Genomic DNA, 26,241 nt, shown 5'->3' on the forward strand with positions numbered 1-26,241 from the left:
GACGTCCGCACGCAGTAGGGCGAGAGGGTACGGGATTCCCCCTTTACAAAACCCATCGTACCACTCGCCAGAGCCGGGCGTGGTCTTTGAGTGAGGAGGGGCGTACTGACTGATCGGGTCCAGAGGGTCTCGGATCAAGACGGACACGTAAGTATCAGGTTCGAGTGATATGGAAAGCACGGGTGGGAGTCAGATTAGCAGGTCTTGAGGTGATCAGTATAACTTGGGTGTAGAGAGGTGTAGTACAAAGGGAAAAAGGTCTTGGGAGCCTGGGAATTTTTCTTTATCTATATTCCGTTCTGTTCTTAATCTATTGCATATGGCCATTAGGACAGAGACAAAGTGCAAGGTGAAAAGAAGTTAAAAAGGATCCCATCTCCGGTGGGGGGTGGAAGGCTGCGCCGCGCAGTGCTATCTCGACTAGTACAGGATATACAAGTGTGGGAAATTGTGGTGAACAAAAGGTAGGGGTCCCAAGGGGAGAACCAGAGGAGTATTTAGAAACGCTTTATTTCCTCCATCTCTTTCTCTCCCCAGTGGGTGGACTAGGGTAAGGTAAAGGGAGAGAATAGATCCAGGGAGGGACGGGGAGCAAGACAACAGTGGAAGGGGTATCAGGGACGGTGAAATATAATTTATGTTGTTGATGTTTTCTGTCTATGAAGATAGAAAAAGAGTTGCATGCATGTTAACGCAGTTTCAGAATATTGAAAAGTAAGTGAATAGTTCATTTTGTCTGAGAAGGAGTGCAAAGCATATTTGAATTGGTCATTGTTAGGCAGAAACCTGTGCAGTTCCCTCTGGGACCACTGCAAAAGATTTAAGACTATAGGTGTTTGGTAGTAAACCCACTTGGTAGCAGTCTGTACCACACATATTCACTTGGTAGCTGTGGCTGAGCAGTCAGACTTCCCTCAAGAAGAGTTAGGCAGTATACAGAGTATTCACAATAGGTCAAAAGAACATAGAACAAGTAAACACTGACCAGAGCTTGGTGTAAAAGAGATATAATTATTTATTTAAAACCACATCTAGAAAAACACACAGGCACTAATAGTAAGCAATTCAAAAACACGGTCACTAAAAGATATACACTCCCTTAGAAGAATTTTAGACAAGTCTTAAGTAAAGCCCCACTTATTTTCAGACAGCAGTGAGCGCTTAACGCAGATGGCACTCTAATAATTCGTTTCAAAAGGGAGAGAAAAGCAGAGTATAATATGAAACAGATCCCAACACTTCCATAAGAACAAAACAAGAGAGGAAGGCAAGTAAAACCGTGAAGTTAGAGTTCAGAAGGCCAGATCCACTTTTAGAGGATCAGAACAAAATGTGTCCAAGGTCACACGGTTGAAGTGCACAAGAGTTTTGCAAAGGTTCAAAAAGAGTTGGACCAAAAGAAAGGGAACAGTTAGAAGGTCAAGGCGGCCAGCCCAGTCCAGAAGGTTAAGGGATTATTATTACCTTGTAGCAATCTTTAGAAAGGGAGGCCTGGCGGACACAGTACCTTAAAGTGGTGAGAATACTCCAGCGGGGGCAGTTGTTCCTGGCAGCGGATGCAAGTCGGTGCTTCGTCCGGGGGAAGAGCGGATCTCGTCGGGGAGGAAGACAGGAGTCCATTGCACTGCCAGGGAAGAAACCAGCCGCGGAGTTCTCAGGTAAAAGGAGCGGTCCTTTTATTCGCGGTCCAGTGGTAAGTGGCTATCCGATTGCCGGGGTGCTTGGCACGGGCAATTCGACCACAAGACAGCCTGGGATGCGAAGAGAAGAAGGTAAACTGGTTGTGCCCACCAGTCAGGGGAAGAAGCCTCTTCAGCCGGGAGATCTTCTCTGTCATCGGGAAGTGGTGAGTCGGTTCCACAGGGCTCCACCGGTGGTGTCGTCGTGGTAGGTCGGCTCAGCTTCTCCCTCGTCGGATTCTCAGGTCCTGTGGCGACTTCTGAAGTTCCAGTCCCCAAAGCCCTGCTTTTATGCAGCACACCCCCATTCACTCAGCCTAGCGATCAATCAAACATGCTAAGTGGTGAGCCGGCCAGCTCACCACTTGGGCCAATCACACAAGAGTGCGACTTGAGTTACCAAGGTAACTCAGTCCAGGGTGCCTAAACCCCCTCCTACACCCCCTGTGGTACCCAGACAGAGTGGCACCACTTTTGGGGGCTTCTGTGGAGAAGCCAGCCAAAAAGTGGAACAAAGGGCTCGACTTGGGTTGGAGTCACAGAAGAGAACACAAACGCCATTTTTGAATAGAGTCCTAGCAAAAAATACCAACCGGCGAATTAATATTAAATAAATAAACCAGCGGTATGTTCGAGGCTATGAGAATTAAATAATGAAAGTTAGTAGCCTCGAACAATGGGAAAATCCCATAGGGATATATTCGCGGTCGAATATAAAAAGTAGTATCCACTGCCACCAGCCAAAACTCGATCAGGGGGGACGGAGACGTGCCCCCTCGACTAACAGACCCCGGGGCAATCGAATTGCCCCGACCAGTACGTCCACAATATGATGGTTTGTACTGGTTTCTGTTCATAATTTGGGACTAGTAAAGCCAATGGTGACTTTACACGCACTGGGAGACAGTAGTCAGTCCCAGGGTATGGAGTCTATGGTGGGGTGTCACTATGACACCCCTGTGTTACTGCACGGAGGGTGCTGTGTAACACACATAGGAAAAACACATGAGACCCTATGGAGTAAAGGACCCCATAGCCCATAAAACACATTAACAGTCAAAGGAACACCATAAATCATGTCCAAGAGTGGGAGAAAAAGAGTCTCACTCTTGGCAGGAGAAAAAAACAAACTCCAGAAATCCAGCAAAGCTGCTGTGGACTCACTAGGTTAGGAAATTCAGCCTAAAGAGAGAATTCTCCCTGACAGTCATATGAGAAGTGCACAAGTATAAATTAGAGGTGTCAGTTGAGGAATACTGATAGAAAAGTATAATGGGTGCAGAAACACTCCTTGCTCATATTTGTAAAACTCTACCAGGGTATGCAGAAAAAATCAACAAGTACAATGCCCAGTGGGTCGTGGAGTTGAAGGGAGAAGGATTACCCCAAGTGTAGCCAGAGGGAGGGTCCTTTGACAAGGCGGTATTTGATATGGTCGCCACCTGCCCGTCGATAAAATATAAAGGGAAGCAGTTTCAAAACAGGCGAGAGATATTAGATTTGTGGCGCCTGCTTGAAGAAGTGCCCCCGGAAAAAGGCAGCGATCACAACGCGTCTCTCCTGACAACAACTGGCAGCAAAGGGCCAATCACACAGGATGAGAATACAATAGAAGTCACACAGGTCTATCCTTTATTATCAAAGCCAGTATCTGCAGAAGGGTATATTGACCCTGTATATGTAGCACAACCGACAGCACCGCCCGTACATAAGCCATCTGTCACAGCACCACCTCCGTATGAGAGTCAGGCCGTAACAAGACCACTAGATACCCCTACAATCGATATTGGAAAGCTTGCACAGGATTTAGATTCACAACTAACAATGGCTCGACCTGAGCCGTCACGGCTAAGGGCCATGGGAGAGGGAGGGGGGAAGATGGGTGGAAAAAAGAAGGGATCCTATTTAGAATAAACAACACCCCCACACAAATAATAAAAATAACCACAGCTGACAGTGAACGGGAGATGGAGGAAGGAGGGGTGGCGCCAGACAGAGGAAGAATATTGGAGTGACTTGGAGGAGCAGGAAGAAGAGGGGAGAAGGCTGGGAATTGCCACTGGTGGGGTATCACCTGGAGGAGGGCTGTCTCCCATAGAAGAATGGTCGGGGAGGCTAAGGAACAGAACAGGGCGCATGTGATCGGGAAGAAAGGGAAGAAGGTGAATACTAAGAAAGGGGGGAAAAATGTGCAGCTGCCACTAATACACACGGGTGCGGGGAGGCCGAATTACATACCATGGGCTCAAATGGACAAGGCCAACTTGCTTAAACAGCTACCCCCACTGTCCGGAGGCGCCAGTAAGTGGATATATGCTTTTGAAAAACACACGACAGGAGTGCCCTTGGCGGTGGGGGATGTTAAAAGCCTTCTGGTAACTGCCGTGGGAGACCAAGCCAACAGGGTTTGGGCGAAGGCAGGGTTCCTAGGAATAACATTAGATTGTGACCACCATGATGGGGCCTCATTCAACACAGTGCAAGTGCGCGTGTGGGATGCATTGAGGGAAACATTCCCAGACACTCCAGATTTACAGTCAGTGATGCAATGCACAATGAATGCTGAGGAAGATGCAATGTCTTTCATTCTCCGGGTGCAAGACATGTGGAGAGCGGAAACGGGTACGGCCTGGGACCAATCAACGTCCTTGTTTTATTTCATTATAAAAAGGGGGCTACCAAAGGAAGTGCAGAAGGCCCTTGAAAAAATAGCTGGGATAGAAGCCAAGGGGTGGCCTGAAATTCAAAGCATCATAGTGCACCACTGCAAGAGGATCAAAGAGAAGGAAAAGGAGATAGCTCAGCGGCGGTTGGCAGACGAAGCTAAGTTAGTGCAAAGTAATTTGCTGAAGGTCAGTGCAGTAGCAGCTACCAGCGCGGGAGGAAGAAGATGGACAGATGGGAATACCAATGCAGATGGTGGCAAACAGGACAGGAAACAGCCAGGACCAATGGTTGGGGGAAAATCAATACGAGGGACCACAGTGGCCATTAAGAGGGGGCCGGGGCAATAGAGGAGGGTTGAGGGGTCCAAGAGGAGGGGGTACGGGGTATGGAGGGCCCAGAGAGGGAATGCAAGGTCAATGCTGGAATTGTGGGAGGTGGGGCCATTTTATGAGAGAATGTCAAAGCAGGCCCAACAATTCATATCCAACTGAACACCAGACCGGACACCCCCCACCCAGGAAGCCCCTATGGGCTACCGATGAGCAGGAATAGATGAGATAGCCAGCACGATCCAAGATAAGTGAACGTCCTCACATGTCCTCACACCACCAGTGCCATGACCATACAGCACCCATGCGTAATAACCCTTATGACACCGCGGCAAATGGGGAAACCGACTGTACAGAGGATCGGCAATGGTGACAGGGAATGTTTTTGATGTTGATGAACTCCCGTGGCATTCCACATAGGACAGCCCACAGAGAACACTTGCGTGCCCAATACTGTCGACGACCCTTAACGCAGCATAGGAACCACTGGTGGGGGCGGCGATAGGAAACAAACAATTAATTTTCATGGTGGGAGCGGAAAAATCATGCCTCAAAGAAGGCAGGTTCCCGCTTTCTAATCAGACTTTGGAAATGCAGGGGTTCTCTGGGGCGGTGGTCGAGGTTCCATTTACTGAAGAGCTAGACGGTGGGGGGGAGGGGAGGGGGAACTGTGCGCGCACCCCTGCTGTACTATGAGGAGTCGCCTATTAACTTGCTGGGAAGGGATCTCATCAGCAAGCTCAATATGACAATCTCTTTCACTGACAGAGGAATAGTTTGCTCCACACCAGGCATATGCGCGATCTGTGCCATGTAAGTGATACACACCCAGGTAGATTTCCCACAAACACGTGGCATACCTGGAAATCCAGACATTTTTATACAAGGGTTGAGGATACTAGCAAAAGTAGTGCCAGAATTGAAAAATTCAAAGTGGAGGGTGCCCTCCGAATTCATTTTCCGTCCAATTGCAGACTCAGAAATAGTACCAGGGGCCATAGTGTCCCTGGATATACACGCAGTACAAGTGTCACCCCAAAGAATAACGGTAATAGCAATGGATATGCAGGGATACCAATGGAGAACAGTGCTGTGCATTGACGCCAGTCAGGCCCTGCGAGACCTAACAGATGAGGAACTCTTTTGTGACACAGAAGATGAGGAGATAGTGATGGAGATTGCCATCCCCTGTGATGTCATGATCCAAAGAAGAGAGGTGTCACTACCTCGCGTAGCAGTGATCAAAGCGCCACCAACATACGTTGAGGGAGACATGTACCAAGTGCCACAGCAGCTGTGGACCACAGGTCGACATGATGTAGGGCTACTGCACGAAGTGACACCAGTAAAGAACAAGCTCAAACCCGGGGATATTCTACCCCGGGTAAAGCAATACCCCATATCCAGGGAAGCTGCGGAAGGAATAAATGACAAAATCTATGCATTAATGGCACAGAGCATAATAGTACCATCTAGTTCGCCCTGCAACACTTGCATTTACCCAATCAAAAAAGCAAATGGAGGGGCGAGGAGGATGATCCAAGACCTACGCCCCTCAATGACGTAGTACAGAAGGAGTTCCCTCTTGTCCCAAATCCTGCCTCAATCTTATGCAGTATCCCAACAGAAGCCACAGTAGTGGACTTAAAAAATGCTTTTTTCTCCATCCCACTTGATCAAAGTTCCTGGTACCTAACAGCATTCACGCTGGGGGGGAAAAGATATGAGCACTGCAGACTGCCCCAAGGGTATTGTGAAAGCCCCAGCATTTTCAACAGAGTATTGCATGAAGACCTTGGAAACTTACACACCACGAGTCCCATAATTGAGTACGTAGATGATTTGTTGGTTTGCGGGAAAAGTGAAAAAGAGTGCAGAGAGGACTCCATTACCCTGCTAACACACATTGCACAGAAGGGGTACACGGTAGACAGACAGAAGCTGCAATATTGCTTAACGGAGGTACTATATCTAGGCCAGCTGATCTCGAAAGCTGGAAAGAGAATTATACCTCACAGAGCAGCGGCAATAAGAGCAGTGAAAGAGCCCAACACAGTTAAAGAGATGCAAAAGTTTCTCGGCATGTGTAATTACTGCCGAGCCTGGATTCTGGACAATGCATCATACACCAAACCCCTGTTACAGGCACTCAAAGAAGCGCAGCGGGAGAATGCCACGTTACAGTGGACACAGGAAATGCACACAGCTTTTGACACACTTAACGAACTGATATCTACTGCCCCAGTTCTCGCGACCCCCAACTATGAGCATGAATTTTATCTCTTCTCACACTGCAATAGCACACTCGTGACAGCCGTGCTGACACAAAAGACATGTCATGACCCTCGCCCCTGGCCCTCACTGGCAAGTCAGCCTTCCAGTTAGGGCCAGGTCAACGGCCTTAAAACCTCATCCAAGACTCTCTTGGAGTCAGTCCTGGTGCCTTTGGCGCCAGGCTCATAACCATCATGAAGACCAACATTACAATGTGACTATTTACTTGGGACTATTTAACTTGGGGGGGAGGGGGGAAGGGGGTTCAGCCAACATGGAGGCACACACATAGCTCAGTTACAAGGAACTGAGCTATGCGGTCTAGTCTTTTGGGTGTGGCAGGCCTGGGACTACTTTACCTGGACTATTTTACCTGAACTACTTTACCTAAGACTATTTAAACCACACCCAAACAGCAGAACATGTTTTGCGTTACTCTGCTGTGGGCAGCGTAACGCTCACCGTGTCCAGTTCTTTGATGCCAGCTTACCTGAAACCAAGGACCTGCAGAGAGAGAAAGAACACTACGAAACTTACCTGGAACAGTATCCTGTCTTCAATCCATCGCCGACTTCAGTTCCACTGACCTGAAGGTATGAACTCCATCATCCGGCACCGCATGCATCCTGGAATACCATAACCTAGAAAGAGGAGAAAGAAAGAGCATTAGTAAGCGTTTACTCACGTTTCCTCACGAATGAAGAAAGCCACACAATTCTTACCTGGGGAGTCATCTCCTGGTCAGTATCTTTGCTGGATCATTACGGCGCTCGGCGAGGAACATCGCAACCTGCAAGGAGAGAAAAGACACAGGTTAGCAATATAAAAGGCGAAACAGCGCCGCGCAACGTGCATTACTCACTGGACAACATCGCGCAAACCGCGCTTTCGCCTACCGGCCCATGCTCATCTTCAAACTGCATGACAACACCAAATACCTTTCTATACCTAAAAGGAAAGAAGCAAGACATTATTCGAACTAAGAGGAACATAAGAACTGCATATAAGACTGTAAAGCAGCAAACCTACGGAGTTGCAGCAGGCCTGGATTCCCACAGGGGGGCTTGCACCAGTGAAGTAACTTGGTCGCTGCTCGCCCCCCACATCTACACGCCCCGGCCATGAGGAGCAGGACGGAGAATCCACCTTTTACAATATTAAGGTGAGGAGAAGGCCCAAGGTGGAGGAAGGGGTTGAGGGAGGTGGGAAAACAAAGACAATCTGGTATTGAATCCAGCTCTCCTATATTGCAGGCCCATCTTTAACCAGAGGCCTTAACCAAGGGACTGGGAGAGGGTTCGAGAGTGCAAATCATCCAACCAGGGCTGGATACCAGGTGAGCGTAACAGACATCCTCGGGCACAAGACCTTGGCATTTTACAGTGGAACACTTGACGCAGTAATGCAGGGACATTTTGCGTGCGAACAGGCCATCACAGCCGCCGCGTTTGCGTTAGAAAAAAGTTCTATGATCGTGATGGGATGCTCTGTCACGTTATACGTTGAGCACTCCCCGTTTGCCATCCTTGAAAGATCAAAAAGCACATTAACTACTCAAAGGGCTACAGCATACGAGTTGATTATCTCAAGTGCAAACATTCACATCGTGTGGTGTAAAAGTGTGAACCCAGTAACGTTTATCACAGAGGCATGCACAGTAGAAAATATGCAACAACATGACTGCGCCACATACAGGAGATGATGATGACACACCCAAAGCACATGAAAATGCACTATCAGAAGGAGAAATCTACTTCGTAGACGGGTCAGCCTCCATAGATTGTGAAACAGGAGAAAAACATGTAGGAGCAGCAGTAGTTCGGGTGGAGGACAGGGAATTAGAAATAATTGTGTAGAAGAGATTACCACCACACTTCTCGGCCCAGCAAGATCCCTCCCCTAAACATCTCCCAGGGAACAGAGGGAGGTAAAGATCTCAGATGACCCTCCGGCCACTCCAGAACCAGTACCCAGCCAGCACACAGCATGCCCGGCTAGGCTCTGCAGCAAGCTTCCTAGGTAGCAAGCGCCAGAAGGTCTCTCAACCTACAACAAAGGACAAGGGAGCTGCCCGCAACACACTCCTCAGCTTTGTGCCGTCGTCTTAAAGGACGACACAAGCCCAGTGAAGTGTCTCGATGAACATCTACCGACGTACGCTTTAAACTACATTTTTTAGTCAGTTGAGTTCCTCGAGCTGCAACCAACTGCAACGCTGACCGCCATCAAGCCACAGTGGCTTAAAGACATCTGAGACGTCTCGACCAGTGCTTCAGAACCGCTGACCAGCACTGAACGATTTCTGACCCTGAGCTGCTGTGTAGGCCGGCCTGCAGCCGTTCATCCAGCTTCGCTGGCCGAACAGTCTTGCCAGCTGATACCCGCAGCTGACTCCTATCTTGAATTCTGTCACTGAAGGCTGCAAAGCACCCTGAAGTAGAATCAACACTGTCAAGCACCAAGAACATCTACGACACAAGGAACATTGTGGTTCTGCCTCCCTGGTCCTTTCCAGAAGGCCCCTAGAGACATTGCTCCCTTTGTGCTGAAGCCAAAAAACCTTAAACTTTTGTGGTTATTAACCATACCAACTACCCTCCCGTCAGTATCCTGAGTGCATCCCTTTCCTTTTTAAACGGTCTGTCATCTGCATTCCTTTACAGGGTGTGTTGTATTTCATAATGTTGCTAGAACTGTCTGTTGTGATATAACTAAAGTAGATATTTTTGATACAACCTTGACTGGACAGTCCCTTTTATCATTGGGTAATAATTTTATTTTAGCTGTGTTGCAACTAACCAACGGCCCACAACCTTTCGGAGCTAAGCCTTTCGTTCCGTCCACATTATCAAAATTGGACAAGGAGGTATAAAATTTGCTTGTTATTCCAATCTGTATGGATTCCTTCTCGTGTATTAGAGGTTTGGGGCTGATTGATGGTTTACAAATTGAGTATCACCCCTGGACTACTGGTACCCCTGAAGTTGCTTCGTCACAATGCTGTTTGCATAGTCTATTCTTGGCATCACGAGGCAGATGATCACAAGTGTTCTAAGCGGGAAGATGATTGTGTGTATGTGGAACAAAACCTTTACTGCCATGTGGACAAGTGTCAAGTCTTTTTCCCTTAGTATTTCCAGGTTTTTCACTACTTTGAAAGGTTCTGCTTGACTTCCCATTTCCATGGGCCATGGAATGTGGAGTAGGTTTGACACCTGTGGGGTGTGATCATGGTTTCTGTTTTGTCCGGGTTCAGTTTAAGGCTGTTGGTGCTCATCCATCCATTTATTGCTGTGAGGCAGATATGGATTTACATTTTTAATGTATGGTATGCTGTGTTTCTTTCGATAACGCATTCAGCTTTTTTTTTTTAAACTTTGTTTTTATTGGTATTCATTCATGACAAAACAATCAAGGCACATATCACCAGAATAGGGAACCGTTAAACCAACATAAGCCTCTACACCCTGTGAGGAGCTCATGTGACAACAGTAAAGATAGACACAAGTGTTCACAGTTGAAGTGTGTTTATGAAATTGTATGCAGGTTGGAAAACCGCCTAATCTAAACCGAAATCTAACCTGCAAGCGTCGACCATCAAATGAAAATAAGGCAGTCCCAGTGGCATTGTCTCAAAATAAAAAGGGCCTATACTAAGAAACCTATTGCAAAACCTTACAACTAATACAAAAAGGGGTGTGGGATGGTTTTCAAGAAAAGAAAGAAGTGTCCGCAAATATGTCAGGATGCGATAGCTTGGATCTCCCTTCCCCACTTTTTTAACACGGGGTAAAATGGGATCTTGACAGGATATATGATATGGCATTTATGACGCGCCTATACACAAGTGTTACAAGGCTGGACGAGGCAAGGGAGAGGGAAGACAAAGACAATGATCTTATGAGGCCAGGTGGCATTGAGATTGCGCAAGTGCAGGGGAAAGGGAAAGTGCGGGGGTAAGGTGGAGGGGGCAGTGCAATACATAGGATCAACAGAAAAGAATAAATAAAATAAATAAAACAATAGGTAAAAGTCCGGCCAGCTTGTGGCTAGTGCAGGGGTAAGTGCAGATATCAAGTGTTTGTGTCAAGAGCTGGGGGGGTGGGGACTGTAGGAATACAGAAACAGCCCCCCATGTGCAAAGGTTAACCGGAAGGCAGTGCACGTGTGCAGCTGGTGGGGTAGGGACCTGGGCCCGAGATCAGAGGGTAGCCAGGTGACCAGTGCAGTTTCAATCAGGAGTTAAGCAGGGGAGAGGAGGAGAGAAAGCAGAAGCAAAGAGGAAGGTCTTGAGATGCTTCCGGATCCGTAGATGGTTCTCCTCAAGTTTCAGGGAGGCAGGGAGGCTGTTCCAGAGGGAGGCCCCAGTCGAAGAAAGATCTACCACCAACTTGTTGCTTGGAGAAGCGACTGACCCTGAGGGAGTTGGAGGCGGATGAGCGAAGAGCTCGGGAATGCAGATATTTCTTCCCGAGCAGAGAACAGTTGGAGCTTTCTCCAGCACGAGACGACAGTTCTGGCTTGCACATCTTAAATGCCTCGATAGCCAAGTCTCTTTTCCACAAAAGTATCTTGCCTTCGAGGGTCAGAAAAATATCAAACACAAAGTTCCTTTTCACGGTTTCTTTGAAGTGATGGATTCAACCCGAGGTCCCCCTATTCTGGGCGCTGACCCTGCTTTACTTTCTACCTCCCTTCTCTGGGTTCGCTAAGACTTTTCCTTTGCTCACAAATCATAATGTCTTTTCAAACAGTTCCAGTGGACATCCCTCGGCCGGGTTCACTCTTGCCAACACACTGTTTCCTGGGACTTTAGAATTGCCCCCTTCTCATCAGCATCCCTCGGTCGGGCTCACGCTTGCCAACTTCCCATTCGCTTGCATTTGCGGGATTCACTTTCCTCGCTTTCTCATTTGGCGGGATTCATTTCCCTTGTTTTCACACTGGTGTAGATCAAAGTCTTGATTGTACAGGGATTTTACTCGACCTCCTGTATGACCACTTTGACCTCTTTTAGCGATTCTCCTACGGCCTTCTGGAACCTGTTGTTTCACTCTGATGGGGATCGTCCGGAGTCTCTTGACGTAGCACCCCACATGGTGCCAGCTTTCCCTCTGCAACTGGTCTCCCCTTAACACTCTTTACAGTTCATTTTATATTGGTGCTCATAAATCATTCGTTAGATGTGCGGATGCACCGAATTACCCCCTAAACGCCAAATTACATTTAATAGCAGGTTTTTGTGATTAGTTTTTTCTTTCATTTTTCATTTGTATTTGGTTGGGTGAAAAGGGGGTGTTCACTGGCAGGTTGGGGAGCCTGTGTGGATAGGGGGTTAGTGGATTGGGGATATAAAGTTAAATGTGCCGTTTATGCTACTAGTAAATATTTGACGACATCAAGCTGCTTATATTGGTGCACTGTACTTTAATAAGGACTTCAAGTCTTAATGTTTTTTTTTTGGTGTCAATGATTTCATTGCGATATATTACTTGGAACTTATGCTGGTTAAACAGCCCAATTAAAACAAAGTGTATTCATCTCTTCGACGAGACGGCACAGACATTTTGATGCAGGTTACGCATTTACTTAAACAAATCCTTGTTGCCATTTTCAGGGAATGAGGAGATCATGCTTGGTGTAATGGTTACTCTACTTACTCAAGGGGGGTTTGGGGGGAGGGCGAGGATTCTTTTATGTAAACATTTTGATTTTAAGCTGGTACGTTATTGTGGTGGGACGAACATATGAAGTGGATTTATTTTTATTTATATAGCCCATAGGGGTCAAAGTGCTGTAACAAACATAAAAAAGAAGGCAACAACACATAATAAACCTCAATCCAACAGAGCCAGAATATCAGAAGGTGGATTCACAGAAAGCAGTGTGACTAGAAAGTTTTCAGACTTTTCCTAAAGGATGTAAGAATAGGATCCACCCTATCACACAGTGGTAGTGTGTTCCATAAAGTGTCTACAAGGTATTGAAAAGATCTACCACACGTGCGGGTACGCTTGATGTGCTTATTGGTTAGTAGTTGCTACGAACTGGAGCGCAGAGAGCTTTGAACCACTGTAGCAGAGTTGTGCGGTAAACTGGTGCTTCACCATACAGGCATTTGTGCATGATGGTTAGGGCCTTGAACTTGATCTGTTGTGCAACAGGCAGCCAGTGGAGTTTTTTCAGTGTAGGCGAAACGTGAGATTGCCTAGCAACATTGGCCACAATCCTGGCAGCCAAATTCTGCTACTGATTGATTCTGTGCGTTTATGCACATAATGGTGATGACCCTTCATTTTTTCAAACCTTATTTGACAGATGTGCATTATATGCTAGTCATAAATTGGTGCTCGGTGAGGATTTTAACGCTACAGGACCACCTTGATAGATCCCCGGTATTAAGTCATGGGCACCCCAAAGTGAAACTTTTATCATCTGTGAGTCCTGTAAAACTGCATATAGAAAATATCTGCAGGGTACTACATTGAATAAATAGGGGCTAGACTTATTACTCATCAGTCCATAATTCTTACTCTAAACTTGACCTATGATTGGGATCAGTAACCATACTAAATGGAACCACTAAACGAGAGATCTTAGCCCGCACTTTATCTGATCATGCGCCAATCCTGTTGGAGGTCAGAGTTAAAGGTAGGACTCCCTGAGCGGCCATTTGGCGATTCAAAGCTGACCTATGTCTGATTTAGTGTTCAGGACCGAAGTAGCAGATGATATTACACACGTCTTTCTTTTGAACATGTAGTTGGTTGATGACTACACTATGGTAAGCATTTAAGGCGTTCATTAGAGGTGTGTGTCTTGCGAACAAATTTAAAATACTAAAGCTAGTGCGGAGAGAGCTAGCCAATTGTGAGACACAGTGGAACGTGCGCTGTATGAGTCCCAAGTTACTAATGAGTGACCCGATATTCATTTAGACATTAATACACATCTATCTGAATTCCGCTGATTTACCGATAGGGAACAAGCTATGCAATCGCTGGATTAGTTAAGGGTGACAGAGGCCATACAGATATTGCTTCTTTCATGGACCCAGCTGGTATCCAATTAACACACCCTGAAGGTATCAAATTCATGTTTCTACAGTATTATGCAACATACTCCTCCCACCTGGATAAATGTATAAGGCAACTTAATGCATATTTAGAGAAGGCCGCCCTGACATGGTTGAACGACGCACAAAGGGATCCTCTGAACATGCCTATTCAGGCAGGGGAGATAAAAGCAGCAATATTGGAATTACATACTGGCAAAGCCATAGGATCCAACGGCCTTATGGCCGAATGCTATAAAGGATTCCTAGAGGTATTGACCCCACAATTGTTAAATTTGTATAGTGTATCGTTGATGGCTGACAAACTTCCCCCTACCACGAAAGAAGCTACGACAGTGATGCTTCCCAAGTCCAATAAACATCGATGGGATCTATCGTCCACTATCCATGTTGAATCTCGACAATAATATCTTTGCTAAAATATTGAGCTGTAGACTCCTTCATGTACTTCTGGGTATGGTCACTGACTATCAGTCAGTATGCATACCAGGCCAAAGCACTTCCCATAACTTGAGAACATTATTTAATATTATGTTGCTAATAGATCACGTAATACCAGCTGTAGCAGCCTTTCTAAAAGCTGAAAAGGCTTTAGATTCATTAGAGTGGCCATTCATGCTCTGGGTGCTAATCAGAATGGGAGTGGGATCATATTTCATGTCATTAGTGTCACTTTTATATACTGATCCCACCACAAAGGTATATACTAAGGGGATCACGTTGGGTTCCTTCTCGCTGTCTCGGTCTACGACAGCGATGTCCCCTTTCCCAAATCCAATTTGCTTTATCCATCGAACTGCTTGCAGCAATTCTTAAGGAACATCATATGGAAAATGGACTCAGGCTATTCTACCAGGCAGTGGTCTTGTTATGTAGATGACTTGGTGGTTTTTGTAAAGCAGCAGGAGCTAACTCTCAGCCAGATAGTGGATGAAATCAGGGAATTTGGTCAGAGCTCTGGGCTCCAAATCAATTGGAGAAAATCAGAGCTGTTCCTGCTGACTGCCTCTACACGGCAAGGACAACTTTGTGAACGATTTAGATGTCTCCACTTAAGATCAGATATCTTGGAATAGATGAGGCCCACACCACCACCATTTTGCACTCCCTGAATTAGGTCTCATTACTGCATGAAACAACTCAAAACTGATCGATGGTCAAAGCTGCTCATTTCTTTCATGGCAAGGATCGTCCTCATCAAAATGAACTACTACCTAAATCCCCTGTTTTGCAATATCCCCATTCATCTCACTGTCCCATTTTCTGGGGAGTTAAGATCGATGCAAATTAATTTTATTTGGGGCAGGAAGATTCGATACATTAAGTGGGATACTTTTATGTTGCCACACCAGTACAGCTGGCTGGAAGTTCTTAATGTTTAGGTACACGCTTCATTATGTATGCTTCACCATGCTACATTCTGGTACCGCCCGCCTCCGACACCTCAGCGCATAAAGCTGGAGAAGATGCTTGCCTCACATGTTGGAAGTTATTCCTACTATTAACGGTGCTTGCCACCAGACATTATTAGACTCTGTTGGAAACATCAGGTGGGCTTCACTGAAACTACATGATAAATGTAATCTATTACCACCATATGTATCCTCACTTCCCGTAGACAACCTGTTGGAGATTCCATTCACCATGGACAAGGGCATCATACATTAACTGTATAATGGAAGGTTGGGGGGGCGTGGCTTGGACGGCCATGTAAGAGGTCGCACTCTGGAGGAGCTCCGCTGATCCTGTTTTGATCCTGATGGAGGGGTACGTCCACGGGGGCCGGCCGACGTTGGAAATCGATGTCCAGGTGTGTGAATGCCACCACTACATCCTGTGAAAGTTTGGGACGTCCAGAAGGCTCAGAAACCGAAATATTTGTGATTGACTGGGACGAGCCCTGGGCAGGCGGACTAGACAAAATGGCGGCGACACGTTGCGAACACCGAGGATCATGAAGTCAGTGTCGCGATCACGAGTGCTGGACCTTTGCGTCCCTTTGCTCGGAGACTAAAACACATGAGTGCCGCCTAGGACGCACGGTGGCCCAGCGAGCGGGAGTGTCGAACGGATGTGGCTGTAACGACAGGACCGTGGGCCCGGAGGTCGGAGTGCTCCGGGCGTGTTGGATGCCCCATGGTGTGGTGGGTCAGGCTTTGGACGTTGGGTGGCGTGACTCCCCCTCGGTGACTGGCGAGACGGGCCCCCGCCCGACTCATACAACATTATGACCACGAGAGGCGTTAAACCCAAGGCCAAACAGCCCACGATGGAGGCCTACGCCAAGTCCCCCCCAGGGGCGGAAGGAGGCAAGATCAAAGAGACCCCCGTGACGACCGCGGAGTCACCTGGCACGATACAGGAGGTGCTGGCGGCGATTGCGGACTTAAAAGTGTCATGGGAGACCAAGCTGGGCCTCGCCATGAAGGAGCTACAGGAAGGCTTAAACCTCAAGATCGGTGCCGTCCAGGAGGAGGTGAATCTGCTTAGGCTGGATGTGAGGGCGGTCTCGGAACGCGCGGGGGCCATCGAGAAGGAGACGGCCACGAACACGGCAGATTGCGCTGCTCATAAAAAGGAGCTACACGCCCTTGTGCAACGGGTGGGCAACCTGGAGGACAGAGCGGAGCAGGCGGAGGGACGTGCCAGACGCAACAATATCCGTATCGTGGGCCTACCTGAAGGAACTGAAGGGCCTGACCCTACGGAATTTGTGGAATCCATGCTTTTGCAGGAGATTACCGGCGGGGTACTGACCCAGGGGTTTGCAGTTGAGAGAGCTCATAGGGCCCTAACCAGGAGGCCGCCTCCCGGGGCCCCCCCGCGACCGGTGATCGCGAAAATTCTGAACTACCGTGATCGCGAAAAGATTCTTGAATTCTTTCGAAAAGGGGGAACGATTGACAGAGGATCGGCCAAGATTACGGCCTACCCTGACTACACGCTACAAGTACAGCGGAGTCGGATGCACTTCGGAGCGGTGAAAAGGAGACTTCGTGAAGCTGGCCATCGCTATATGCTACTCTGCCCGGCCAAATTGAAAGTCTTCTACAGAAGCAGATCCCTGTTTTTCGAAACACCAACTGAGGCGATGGACTGGCTAGACGCGCTGGGCAGCCCTCAAGAATTGGGCATCCAGGCAGAGACTACGGAAGATAAGTAGCTTGTGGCTGGGCCGCCTGGGGCAACGGGGCCAAGACATTGGGACTTGAATATAGTCATTTGTACGATATGTGATGCGTATGATGTGGTACTGACTGGCTGGCCCGTAGGGCGTGCCTACCCGTGATCACTTGATTGCGAGCTCCAAGAGGCTTCCTTTGTCCCCAATAGTAATATATCTAGTTAGTTAGGTCGCTGTTAGATCGGCGACGCCCCGCGGGGTCCTATTCCTTGTAAACGGGATAAGACCAGACGCGGGTGGGCCTGAGATCCAGGGATGGAGCTGGGCTTTTGTTGGGATGGGAGGGGTTGTTTGCTGTGGTGTGTAGTTGGAAAACAGGGAGGGGGGATGGGGATCAAGGGCGGAAGAGCCGGCGGAGTGTTAGACCAAGGGGGTATTGTGGGGAGGGCGGGGCTGAATACAGACCAAACCGATGGCATCGGATAGTCTTCGCATAGTTACCTGGAATGTCCGAGGCCTCAATAGTTACCTCAAGCGAAACAAAGTCATGCTATACCTGAAGAGGATGCGGATAGACATAGCCCTGCTACAAGAGACCCACCTCACCAGGGAGAAATTGGAGGTGGTTACAAGGAAGTGGAAGGGCAAGGTAGTGGGTGCCACGTACTCGGCGTATGCTAGAGGGGTCATCACCTGGGTGGCGCCGCATGTGCCGTTCCGGGTGCTCGACTCGATAGTGGACCCGGAGGGTAGAATGGTGGCGATAACAGGACTCCTAGAGAACAGGGAAGTACACATCCTCAACCTGTATGCCCCCAATCATGATACTGCAGCCTACTTTAGATCCCTCTATGGCAAACTTGGCCCCTTGGTAGGGGGCGCGATGGTGTGGGGTGGGGACTTCAATTGTGTCTTAGATCCCAAAATTGACCGGTCTGCAGACACCAAAGGGAAAATGTCGCCGGCGGCCAAGGCGCTCGGGACATTGCTAGGAGACTTGAGACTGGTGGATGTGTGGAGGAGACTCCACCCCACGGAGAGGCAGTATTCGCATTATGCGGCGCCATACGACTCATATACGAGATTGGATTATGTGTTTGGAACTGCCGAGATAGCGGGCGAAATAGTGGAGGCGGAATACAAAGCTCGAGTATTGTCGGACCATTCGCCCCTGGTGGTAGAGTGGCGACACCAACCCCCTAGGCCTCGGGTCCCCACATGGAGACTCCGGGCGGAAGCACTGCAGGATGAGGGTTTCCGGGAGGACCTGAGGGTTGCCATCGGGGAATATTTCGAGATAAACACGGGCAGTGTGCGTTCTACGGGAACTCTGTGGGAGGCCTTTAAGGTAGTGGTGCGCGGAGTGGCCATCTCTAAATCCAAGGGACTTCAAGGGGGTATCGAGAGGGAGCTTCAGGACACCGAAAGGGAACTGGAGAGCCTGGCTCGTCTTGAGAATGCCACTCAGGTAGACAAGACAAGGATGAGAGACCTTCAGGTGGCGTGCAGCGCTCTTTGGGACAGACTATGTAGACTGAACCATAGGAAATACACTGAGAGGCTGCACGCGGGGGGCGACAAGCCAGGCAGACTGTTGGCCTGGCTGTACAAGAGTGAGTCCCCCCGAGCGGTTATCCAGGAGATCCGTGGTGAGGACGGTGGTCTTCGCAACACTCAGGATGGGGTGAACGAGGAATTCCTCAAGTTCTACAAACGTTTGTATGAGGACACTGGGGAGGACAGGAGCCAGGACATCCTGAACACACTGGAAGACATTGGTCTTCCCACCCTAGACGACCTGGAGCAGGAGGAACTGGACGCCCCTATCACTTCTGATGAGCTGGAGGTGGTGATCCGGGGCCTCCCCACGTGTAAGGCACCTGGGGCGGATGGCCTGCCTGGTGAGTTTTACAAGGCGTACGTGCAGGAGCTGCTGCAGCCACTGCTGGCCTTGTTTAACGAGGCATACGAACAGGGAGAACTCCCGTTGTCCCTCCGCGAGGCCATGATTGTCCCATTACTGAAACCAGGCAAGGCGGCTGTTGAGTGTGGATCTTATAGACCTCTGTCCTTGCTAAACCAGGACAGCAAAATACTCACGGCGGTGCTGGCCAACAGGTTGAAGAAGGTGATTGGCAAGCTGATCCACCCGGATCAAACGGGATATGTCCCAGGCAGGAATATCAGTGATAACCATAGGAGGCTGCACCATGTTATCGACCATACTAAGGATGACACGGGCGAGATGGCGGTGGTATCGCTGGATGCGGTCAAGGCCTTCGATTCAGTGAGATGGCCTTGGCTGAAAGCGGCCCTGCAGGGATACGGCGTGGGCGCTGGTTATATCAGATGGGTCCAGTTGTTATATAGCAGCCCGGTGGCTAGGGTCAAGACTGGGGCCACAGTCTCGGATGCCTGGCAGCTTAGCAGGGGGACCAGGCAGGGATGCCCTTGGTCACCCATGTTATATATACTTGCGCTGGAACCGCTGGCGATATGCCTGCGGCAACAATACGGAGAGGTGGGCATTAACACTGCCAGCGGCAGCCACTTAATATCTCTCTATGCGGACGATATGCTGCTGTACCTCCGCTACCCGGAGGAGAACCTGCAGTACGTACTGGAAGTACTGGATCATTACGCTGTCCTCTCGGGCATATCAGTGAACCCCAGGAAGTCTAGCCTGTTCCCTTTGGGCGGGTACAAGGACGTCCCGTTGGAGAGGCTGCCTGTGTTGCCAATACCATGGCGGACCGACACGTTTAGGTACCTGGGGGTAAATATTTACCACCGGACTGAGGCGGTACACAAGCATAACACAGAGAGAGCCATAGAGGGGGTCAAGAACAGCATGACATTCTGGTCCAGATTGCCCCTGTCCATGATGGGGAGGGCGGCTTTGCTGAAAATGGTAGTCCTTCCAAGACTCCTGCATTTTTTCGTGAACGTCCCGTATTTGATCCCTAAGAGCCTATTTGTACGACTTCATAGTATGTGTAGGGGCTTCGTGTGGGGTAACTCCAGGAATAGGGTGGCCCTGTGGAAGCTCCAGAACCCGTATGAGAAGGGGGGTATAGGCTTGCCCAACTTCGAACTATATTATTTGGCGGGACAACTGTTGTACGTGGCCACGTGGTTGTCTGATGAAGATTCGGCGGAATCTAGGTTGCTGCGTGAGGATGCGGCCCCATACTTCCTGAGAGAGGTGGTGTGGCTACAAAGGAATAAACTGACGGGAAGAGGGTGGCTGTTGAGGTTGGGATGGGAGGTCTGGCACAGAACATGGAAATTGATGGGGGAGTCAGAACCACTATCTTGGCAGGTCCCGCTGGTGGCCCTGTGCGAAAACGACACCCAACTGTTTCACTCTGTCCGTAGGTACTGGGAGCCGGTGGGCCTGGCCACGCTTGGGGACATATGGAGAGAGGGGGAGGCGCAGGACTTCCAAAAGTTGCAGGATGAGACGGGGGTGCACAGAGGCCAGTACATCACCCATGCCAGGCTAGTAAAACGAGTAAGAAAGAGATGGCCGGAGACGGCACTGGCAGATGATCCTGATGCCACCCTCGAAACTATGTATGATGTCTCAGAGGGTGGGCATGAAATATCACGGATATACGAACTCCTCAGAACGAAGGTTGGGAAAGAGTTGCCCCAACTGAGGCATGAATGGGAGGAGGAAATGGGTGAACTCATGACGGAGGGTCAGTAGAAGAGGGTCCTGGGATATCATAAAAAGGTGTCCCGAAATGCACGGCTCCAACAACTCCAGTTCTACATTACTCACAGGGCCTACCTGACTCCCCAGAAGATCGCACGGTTCGGAGGCTCGATCACTCAAAAATGCCCCAGGTGTGGGGAGGTGGAAGCTGGGTTGCTACATATGTTTTGGGCCTGCCCGGAAGTGTATAGATTTTGGGAGGAGGTCAAGATGAAACTCGCAAGTGGGGGAGTGGTGTTGGACGTGGGATCTGCCTGGTCATGTATGCTTGGGATCTTCCCCAGGCCCAGACACTTTAGGCACCTGAGCAAGCTGAGGGACCTGGCATATGTTCTGGCCAAACGCAGGATTGCCATGAACTGGAAATCGGCTAGCAGGCCGAGAGTGGAACTATGGTGGGCGGACCTTATGAGGTGGGCGGAGGCTGAATCCGTGGTTTGGTTTGAGGCAGTCACTAGAGGGGGCGAGGAGGAGATAGGGCCCTTGCTGGCCTGGCGACAATTGGTGGCCTTTATGACCAACCCACAACAGGGCTTGGACGAATCTGAGAATTCTGAAGATGTGCCTACGGACAATTTTTCTCCTGACGGTGCCCCGACTGAGGATATAAGGGAGCCGGCTCTGGCTTGATGGGGGGTGGGGGGAGTTTTTTTCCTTTTTTCTTTTTTTTTTTCCTTTCTCGTATTTTCTTTTGTGGTTTCTGTAAATAATTAACAGTTGTATTGTGTTGTGCGTTTGTTTTTCTAAAATATAAAATCAATAAAATATTTTAAAAAAAAAAAAAAAACTGTATAATGGAAGGTTCACTAGATTTGAAGACCTCTTAGTCGAGGGAGGATTCATAACTCTTTCCCACAAACTTGACCAACACTTTAACTTTGCACATGCAAAAGGGGAACTGAAAGCTAAATATTCATCTATCCCGATGGAGCCCAATAGCAACCCTTTGTGAAATACTTGATGACATCAGGCCCCACTGCTTGCCTAGTCTCCTCACTGTATAATCAGGCTATGATAACTCTTAAAGTAGATACCGAAATGAGTAAAACTAGATGTGAATCTGCATTAAACCATACGATCGATGAGGAGTAATGGGAAAAGGTATGTTGGCAGACAAGATATATTTCTTTAAACACTGAGCACTACAGTATCGCTTTTCTCACTAGAACTATTATACCCGACTGAAAAGGACAAAATGTGACCCCACAGCACCCGGTTCTTGCCCTATATGTAAACAAGATGCTGACTTTATTCACGACACAGGCCTGCACCAGGATTGGCAAATTCTGGTCAGATGTCACCAGCAAATGTGTGGCTGTTACAGACACTGATGCTATAGTACCTCCCCTAACCGGTCTTCTGGGCCTTCCTCCTCAGTTTCCATCCCTCCTTGGTAAATCTATTGTACTTGGTCTGCTTCTGGCATGGAAGAGTATAGCAATTTGCTGGATGGGTAGAATACCATCTACTGTAAATAAATGTCTACATGAACTGATTAGAACAAAAGAGGTGAAGGAGTTCTACTGTGAAGTGTAGCATACTGCAGCCAAACCTATGGATATTTGGTGTCTTGAGACGCTATCTTGCTGAGAATAACGCAGCTAACATCAACCTGGATAATTAAAGTCTTCCTTAACCCATTGGTAAATCTATGATATTATGTGAGGAGTGCAAGAATATACTGCTATGGAATAGCGTTGAAATTATTGGTGCACTTAGAAAGAGAAAGTGGGCCTCATTACGAGTCCGGCGGTAACCTGCCGGTTTTTCCAGCTCGGTTACCGCCGGACTCGTATTACCATTCCACTCCGGAATTCCCGGGTCACCGGGGTTGTAATGCCCTAGTAATTCCAGGAATCACGGAGGCGGAATTCGGTAAATCCCCATTCCCATTGAGTCCCATAGGACTCAATGGGAATGGGGACCATGGAAACACCAGCACAATCTCGTGATGGTGCCGGTGTTTCCACGTCCACCTGCAGGTCAGACCTGGCGGGAATGACACCTCCGCCTGCAGGACTCGAGATCACCCGGTATGGAAACAACGGGGGCAGAAGGTTTACCGCCACCGTTATTTCCATACCGGGTGACTCGTAATGAGGTCCCCTGTGTACTGTGTAATGTAAATGCACCTGTATTAATCTAATCTATCCCACTTTTGTATCCTGGTTTATGTACAGTCGTCTTGTACTTCTGAAGCTGCGCAATGTACACTGCTTTTCTGCTGATGACGCAATGGCATTTTCAATAAAAAAAATAAAATGGTCAGCAGCAGTGCCCTTGCTCAAGAGTGAGTGATAGTCATTACAGCAGTCTCAGGTAGAGCAGTTTCAGGAGTCACAGACTCTTCCTTCAAAATCTTTGAGACCTCACTTAAAACATTCAAAACCCAACTCTCCATGCAGTGCAAGCACTGTAACAAAACAATGAAATTTTTGCATTTGCAAATGAAACAGAAACTCAGCAAAACCTATCCCTGAAGTGGTACTGCAAATAAATATAATAAATGTTGATGTAGCACTTCATATACAATTCCTCCAACTTCTAAGCGCTGAGATTATAATTACTTACCTCCGAGTCGATATTCCATTTACTGAAGGACGTAGGGCTAACTCGTGGCAGCTAACATTTCACCATGAAATTGGGTACAGAATTGAGCACTTGTCTCTCTGTGCCATCGTATCACAACATTGATATACCATTAAGTAGTACTAGTAGCAGGAAATGAGGACTTTCAATCATCAGAAGACAATTTTGTTATCAAACCTCAAAACACATAAGACATCATGTTTGCAATACTGTGTAATTTGACAGGTTTGTTTGTCTCTTAAAAATTGAAAAATATACAGAAGATAAGAGCTCAAATGAGCAAACATTGTTGAGGAATAATGAGAGGCGTATTGCGTCACTATACTCCTGTCATATTGACACTTCCTTCTGCAACATGGTTTAGGAAGTTAACCAACTGTAGAGGGGCTGAGAATTGCTACAGAAATAATTTGTGATAAGGTTGAATTCCTTCCAATTATGGTTCACTAAATTCCTACCAGATGGAGCATTTCTGATTTCATAAGCAGAATTCGCCTACGTATCTCTGCTAGTCACTATCAATAATATATTCGTTCTATCTATCTGAGAGGAGCTCGCACTGCAGAGGCAATTAACTGTTCCTGTTCCATGTTGTTGGTGCTCCCAGTACAGTTTTGCTATTCATATTCTATGTGGTTGGCTTAGCCCAGGCTGGGCATGTCCTTTGTGATGGGAATGTGGACTGCTGAGCCCTACGCTGTTCCTGTTCTATGTTAGTGCATCTTGGATTGTTGAGACCCTTCATTTACCTATTTAGAGGGGGGGTGCTTGCAATGCTGCATCCCATGCGGTTCCTGCTCTATGCGAGTGGAAGATCTACTGTTGTGACCAACAGCATTTCTGTGGTGTGTACCATTGAGATCTGCGACATTCCTGTTTCATGTGAGGGAAGAATTATCTACTGCGGTCTGCAGCATATCTACTCTATATTAGATGGCGAGTGTGTGCTCCTGAAGCCTATGTTACACCTCTAATATTTGAAGGGGAGCTTCTACTGAGCAGACCAATTCCTTTTCTGTTCACCGTGTGGAAATCTCCTACCATTGCTTTACCTCGCACTGATCCACTCCATCTGTTCTATATGATGAAAAAGGTTTACACTGCTGTTGCCCTGGTTCGCCTTTTATGTTTGCGTGAGGGAACATTTTGGGCACTAAATACATAAGCCTAGTTTAATGTCCATTACAAGACAATATTTGAAGATGTTTTAATAATTTATATGGGAAGCCACCAGAAGTTGTGCCTTTCAGTTTTACTTTTGCCAATGTTGTCTTCCACTTATCCTTCTCATTTCTGAAATGATAGTGGCAATGTACTCTCAAAAGTCAGGGCACGTTTCAAAGCAAAAAGAAAGGGTGTCCTATAGAAGTATATGGGAGGACCACAGCAAATAGAAAAATAGAAAATCTTTCCTAACAGTCCAGAAGGCCTTTTCCTACATATATAGACTGGATACCCCCATGTTTAGTTAATAATATGGGTACTTGATGACATTTGGGCTCGGATAGCCTTTTATTGCAGACATTATGTTAATTTCTTTATTTTGGGGTGTTAGTACATTTTGTTTAGATGTATCTGGCTCTTTTTTATTGCTGTAAATTGGGGGAAAAGGTTTTTAGAAATTTATCAGCAAAAAACTCTTCGAGGGTGGAAATCCAGGCCCCGTTGCAACATAATCCAGTTTACAAACATAACGAGTCAAAGATACTTCTGAAAGAACATTCATCACATGTTTTAATGTTTAACACTTAAGGCTTACAGGGGTGAAATAGATTGGTGCCTTTAACAACCCTAGTTTAAAACTCCATATGAGTAACCAGATTTGACAAATTCCTAACCTGAACAATACTTAAATAGAGAATTGGTGTACTGGATACAATTAATTAAAACTAAAGACAATACCTAAAGTAACCTTTCCCATCATCTTCCTTAATCTCCAAAGAGACCGAAAAAGCAAAGATATCACTGTCCGGCGTCTGTGGTGGCAAGCAAGTCGTATTTTTGGCTGATCGTCTGAAGGCTGTAGCAAAGCTGTAAAGTATCCGGCTGACCTAGAATAAGACAACATGATCAACAATAAAATAAACAATTATTTGCATCTGCGAAGTACAATAAACACCTGTAAATGACTGGATTTTAAAACACATGGACTTCAATAACGAAACTCAGAATCCTGATGGGTACCTTGAACTATATCCAGTTACTCCTCTGATTGCAAACAAATTCCAGGATTTTGTAATCATGCTATTGGATAACCTATGAGCACCTACTGTATGTCTGTTATACCTCTGTATCCTGCAGTTACACTGTTTATGTTAGGAGGGTTTTTCAAAGTCATTGCCTGGATTAGGACTTGGAAATGCCAGATAGCAAGGCTTTCACATTAGTGGAGCAAAACTATTTACTTTATAAACCAAGCAGTAATGCTGAAATAAGGAGGAAGAGGGCATAGTTGTGTGGTCCAGTTAACGCATCACAGAACAAAGTATAACCATAACACTAATCTATTACAGTCCTACACTAAGGAACAATATAAATATTCAATGGTAAGTAATAATATCTATATATCTATCTATATACTAATAAAAAACAGTGTTAAAGGGACGTTATGGTTAAGTTGCACTACTAAAAATCCTATGACATTCATTGGAAAAACGTTCGTACAGGGACGTTATGGTTACAGGTAAAATTGGAAAACCTCAAATTCGCCAGTTATGGTATGGTACGCAAACATAACTCGTGCTACCACTGTGCACTACAAGGACTAACACCCATGACCTCAA

At 47.4% G+C, this 26,241-nt stretch overlaps 1 protein-coding gene across 5 annotated transcripts in view; it reads right to left on the reverse strand.

The window, feature by feature from the left end:
- Positions 1–26,241, reverse strand: part of RABGAP1 (RAB GTPase activating protein 1) — a 3,038,993-nt gene that overhangs the window by 2,451,680 nt on the left and 561,072 nt on the right. For all 5 annotated transcript variants that reach the window (XM_069609645.1, XM_069609642.1, XM_069609641.1 and 2 more), the window contains one exon: positions 25,361–25,509. In XM_069609645.1, coding sequence (XP_069465746.1) covers positions 25,361–25,509 — 149 coding nt within the window. The remainder of the gene's footprint in view (positions 1–25,360; positions 25,510–26,241) is intronic.

Source organism: Ambystoma mexicanum, chromosome 8, assembly GCF_040938575.1.
Source record: "Ambystoma mexicanum isolate Mex_15411 chromosome 8, UKY_AmexF1_1, whole genome shotgun sequence".
NCBI classification, from domain to species: Eukaryota; Metazoa; Chordata; class Amphibia; order Caudata; family Ambystomatidae; genus Ambystoma; species Ambystoma mexicanum.